General features: G+C 53.6%; 1 protein-coding gene across 13 annotated transcripts in view; it reads right to left on the bottom strand.

The window, feature by feature from the left end:
- Window positions 1-3614, bottom strand: part of ABCC8 (ATP binding cassette subfamily C member 8) — a 71678-nt gene extending 68064 nt beyond the window's left edge. For 7 of the 13 annotated variants that reach the window (XR_005650401.1, XM_039851477.1, XM_039851475.1 and 4 more), the window contains exons 1-2: window positions 3415-3562; window positions 1992-2133 (exon numbers count right to left, since the gene is read on the bottom strand). Coding sequence is in view for 12 of the 13 variants with exons in the window: in XM_039851477.1 (XP_039707411.1) it covers window positions 1992-2133; window positions 3415-3562 (290 nt within the window). In the remaining variant the exon portion in view is untranslated. Of the gene's footprint in view, window positions 1-1991; window positions 2134-3414 lie in introns of those variants that run through there. The other 6 variants (XM_039851486.1, XM_039851474.1, XM_039851476.1 and 3 more) reach the window with 3 other exon arrangements.
- Between the last annotated feature and the right edge of the window lie 806 nt (window positions 3615-4420).

The following is a 4420-nucleotide window of genomic DNA, read 5'->3' as shown; positions in this document are numbered from 1 at the left end:
TAAAAGTTTCCTCATTAACATATACCTCTCTGGTTGTTCTGAATTCAGAGTACCGCATAGAAATAATACCCAAAGGAAGACAGGAAGCCCTGTCCCCTAGACTTCTAGGCAGGTCTGTAAACCTGGGCTTGGATGGATTGGGAGCACCACAGGGTAGGGTCTGTATGAGACAGTGTAGAGTTTTTCAAAATTATTTCAAGGAGTACAGAGTAGCTTCTCCTCCTGTCTCCTCTCTTCTGATGCCCCTCACTCATGCTCGCTTGTCTAGGGAATGGGCCCACAGATGGAGGCCAACAAAGACCAGGTAACAAGTGCTCAGTTCAGGAGCTGACCTGCCTGCTGGGGAGGAGATGGTGGTTTGCACTGAGCTGGAGAGGTCTGGGATACAGGTGCAGCCCACACAGGAGGGGCTGCTAGACACCACAGGAAGGAGTCCTGGACCTGATTCATTCCAGTCTCCCACATTCCAGGAAAGTACTATCTGCCGAAGGCTTTGCCACTCTGTGCTCTACACCCTATTTGTGCTCTACTTTCATCCTCCATGGCCCTGTGAAGCAGGCAGGGCAGAGATTATGATGCTTATTTCACAGATAGAGAAAGTGAGGCTGGGTGGCTATCCAAAGTCCCATAGCTACCTACAACTTCTATAGATAGCAGAAGCGCTAGCAGAAAACTCAGGCCTACTTTCTCCATGAGCAGAATGTCTTCCTCTCTGTTACCTGCTAATTATAACCCAGTGAATATTTCTGGCCTGAGGGCTCACAAGACATCCCTTCCCTCTCTAGCATTTGTGTGCTTTGGAAGGGGTGTTGAGGGTGGGGGGTGAGAGGAGGGCTTGTCACCTCTTAGTTATATGGCAGTATGTATCCTGGTCTTCTTGCTGGTTTGGGGACTTTGATAATCGGGAGGAGCTCCAAAGCAAGCAGTCATCACAGAAATTACTGCTGAAGCCAGGATGCAGGGACTTTGCCAAGTGGAAAGGTGGGGAGATGTGGGGGATCCCATACCCTTGTCATTCAGCTGCAGGAACCAGGACTGGCAGGAGTGGAGTCTGGGCATAGTCTGATTCCAGCTCAGAGAGGTCGGCCCTCAGATATTTAAGCCACAGGGCCCCTACTCTCCTACACCCCGTCACCCAGGCAGTTGCTGAGCCTCGCTGATTCTTCCATTCCTCCTTAGTGACATGGCTGGTTCACTTCCTCCTTCTGCTCTCCCTCTCTCCCCCATTGCTGACACACCATTTCTGGCTGCTGTTATCTTTCACCTAGACTACTGCAATCACCTCCTAAGTGCTGTTTCTACCTTTAGTTTCTCTCTGCCTGCAACCTCCTCTGGATACCCCGTAGGGTTCTCACCTAAAAGTTCTGTGCTGCTTACATCTCTCTTCTGTTCCAAACTGCTGACGAAATCCAATTCAAACACTCAGCTTGGCATTGGAAGCTCTCCTGGAGATGCTTCCAAGTCTCAGCCTCCATCACTCCCCTCATTCCCCTGCCGTGTTTCATGCGTCAGCCTGCTGCACTGCTCCCACCCCACCTGCTTTTCTAGGTGGTGCCTTTGTTCCTACAGGCAGGGAGAGCTCACTGTGAGGCCATTGGAGGCCAGGCTGAGGACTTGGGACCTTATATACAACTGGGAACCAAGGAAAGATCTTAAGCAAGAGTGATTTTTTTCCCCCAAGAAGGTAACTCCAGCAGCTTGCAGAGGAAGCTGGGCATCTTCCACAGGAGCTGGGGCACTCTAATAGGCTCTAGGATGATTTCATTGGGTCATGGCATGCAGATCCAGGTTCCTTTCACCCCAATGCAGTGAGCAGGGCCTGGGTCTCACTTGTGTTCAGTGCCTGGCAGAGAGAGCCAGGTAAACAGTTACTGGATTTAGTAGCAAATGATACTGGCTCATGGAATACAGGTAAGCTGGGATCTCCCTGAGCCTTTCAGGAAGCACCCTGGAACAGATCCACTCTCCTGAGTTCTCAGAGGGTCACTCACCCATCAGACAGGATGCCCTCTGCGATCTCACACACCAAGATGAAGAGCAACATGAAGGTCAGGATCCAGCGTAAGTTGTGCCCAGGGAAGTGGAGCCATGTGCTGTGGTGGATGTGTACCTTGGAGCTCTGACTGCCCCATCCTAAAGGAGAGACAAGAAGAAGAAGAGGTGGGAAGGCTGGTGCACTGGGGGGAGGGTGCATGAACCCTAAGAAGGTGCTTAGGTACTGGGTCCATATTAGGGTGAAGATCATACCTATTCACACTCCTGTGCATGAGAATGCCTGAGTCTGGTACACATGAACTTAATGTCCAAGCATGAAGCCTGGACCTGCCAGACTAACCTTTGCAGATACCCATTTTATATGCTGATCTCTTCTGTGACAAATTATTATGTAAATAAACCATGTGTTTGGGAACAGAAGTATAAATGCTGGTATAATTTCTGACATATATTTCATATGCTTCCTTATTTCCAATTGTTTTTGTCAATAACTAGCGACTCTTTGCTTCTGCAGCATCCTCTTCTTTTTAATTTTGTGACAGTCTTTCCTATCTTCCCAAGATCTGCTTTTTTTTTTTCTTAATCAGAATGAATTAACACATTTGGAGGAGGCAGAGGACACCCTATGAGTTGACAGAGTTAGCTTGGGAAATTCAAAGTCTTGAAGAGACATGGAAGGGACCCAGTGAAGATGTACGCAGGATTGTCCTGGCAGTGGCACCCAACTTTGCAGAGGGCTTTCGAAAAGCAGGGCCGCTGGGGGCCTCTGGCGTCCAGAGTCAGGGTCTGCTGGGCGTGGAGCCTGAGAAGTTGCGCTCTGGAAGCACGCGCGCCCAGCAGGGGAAGGGGATCCAAATCCCCAGCTCCTACCGCTCCTAGCCCAGGGCGAATGGGACCCTAGGACTGTCAGACGCTATTGACCACTGTCGGACTCTAACCCAAGGAAACACAGAGGTTCGCAGGGCCTCCATCCCCGCCTCTGAGGCGCAGGCTGCACTCCTCCTGGGCCCAGCAGCGGCTGACAGGGAGCGCGCCTTGGGGGAGGGGTGACCCGGCTCCCCACATAGCACCACTGAGGGCGCAGCCCGCCCCTCTCCTGACCTTTCCAGCGCGTACACAAACCTCTGCTTTGCCCTTTCTCCATCCCAGCCGGGCCCTGAGGTAGCAAACTGGGGGTGGGTCCCTTTGGGTTGGAAGAGTGTCCATGTGCCTGCTGTGTCTGGGGGGAGCCTGCATGAGTGAGGGGAAGTGTGGGCGTGCGAGTGCAGAAGACCGCAGGGTAGTACACAGAGCAGGGGACCCTGGCAGGGGGGCGAGTAGCGGTCGCGGGGTCGAAGGGGACACTGAGCGGTGCGGCGCGGCGCGGCGCTCGGCGGTGCCTCTGCCCTCCCCTCCTCCGTTGCCCGCGCGCGCCCTCACCGATGAAGAGGATGGGGAAGGTGATGAAGAGCAGGAAGACGTGCGGCACCACGTTGAGCGCGTCCACGAAGCAGCCGTTGTTGAGGACGCCCTGGTCCACCCGGTAGGCGGCCGAGTGATTCTCATTGCCGCAGAAGGCCAGGGGCATGGCGGTGCAGGCGGACGCGGGCTGAGCTGCGGCTTGCTGCACGCGCCTCCGCGCCTCTGTCCCTCGCCGCTGGGCTGCCCCGCCGTCAGGCTCTTTGCTCATACCCCCTGCGGGCCTCTGCCCTGTTCTGCTCTGCCCTCCTGTTCCCCACCCTGCCCTGCTGGCTGAAAGTAACTTATTCGATGATACAATGAGGGGCCCAGTTGCAGGTAACTGGCACGCCCAGATGTGTTGGGGTCTCTTCAGGAGCGTACTGGCGCGCTGGGGGTGAAGCTGTGAAGGTTTGGGTGGTGGAACGCCTGATCCTGGGGGCGGAAGGTGGGGCAGAAGATGAGTGGACGTCGGCAAAGAGTCGGAGTGGCTGTTCCGGGAATTGAGCGAGCCCACCAGGGCAGCGTGGGTCAACGCGCGGATTTAAATAGATCCATAGCGGGCGAATGGATGTTAAGAGCGCCATATCTACGCGTTCATAACTAAGAAGCGATTCCAGTTTTCAAATATTCAGTTCCTCTCCACGCTTTTGCCAGTACAGGTTGTACTTTCCCCTGCCCCGTTTGTTTGTTTTTTTTTTCTGATGAGAGAAAAACTGAGGCACAGGAAGGTTACATGATCTGACCTATGGTTGCCAAGCAAGTGGGGAAGCATAACTGAACCCAGCTTCCTGATTTTCCCTCCTTATCACTGCGCCACCACTACCTTACCTTCCCCATCTTCCTAAGGCATGCATCTAATACATGAACCCTTCCATCCACCCCACCCCCAGCAACTGGCAGGTGAATGGGTAGAATGAGTCCTGGCCCAAGTCTGAAAAAGAGGCCGCCTATGCCATCACAACCAGCAAAGCAATTGGAGGCAGCT

The sequence above is a fragment of the Pteropus medius genome, unplaced genomic scaffold, assembly GCF_902729225.1.
Source record: "Pteropus medius unplaced genomic scaffold, Ma_sr-lr_union100, whole genome shotgun sequence".
In the NCBI taxonomy this organism is placed as follows: Eukaryota; Metazoa; Chordata; class Mammalia; order Chiroptera; family Pteropodidae; genus Pteropus; species Pteropus medius.
This window is presented reverse-complemented; position numbering and strand designations above follow the sequence as displayed.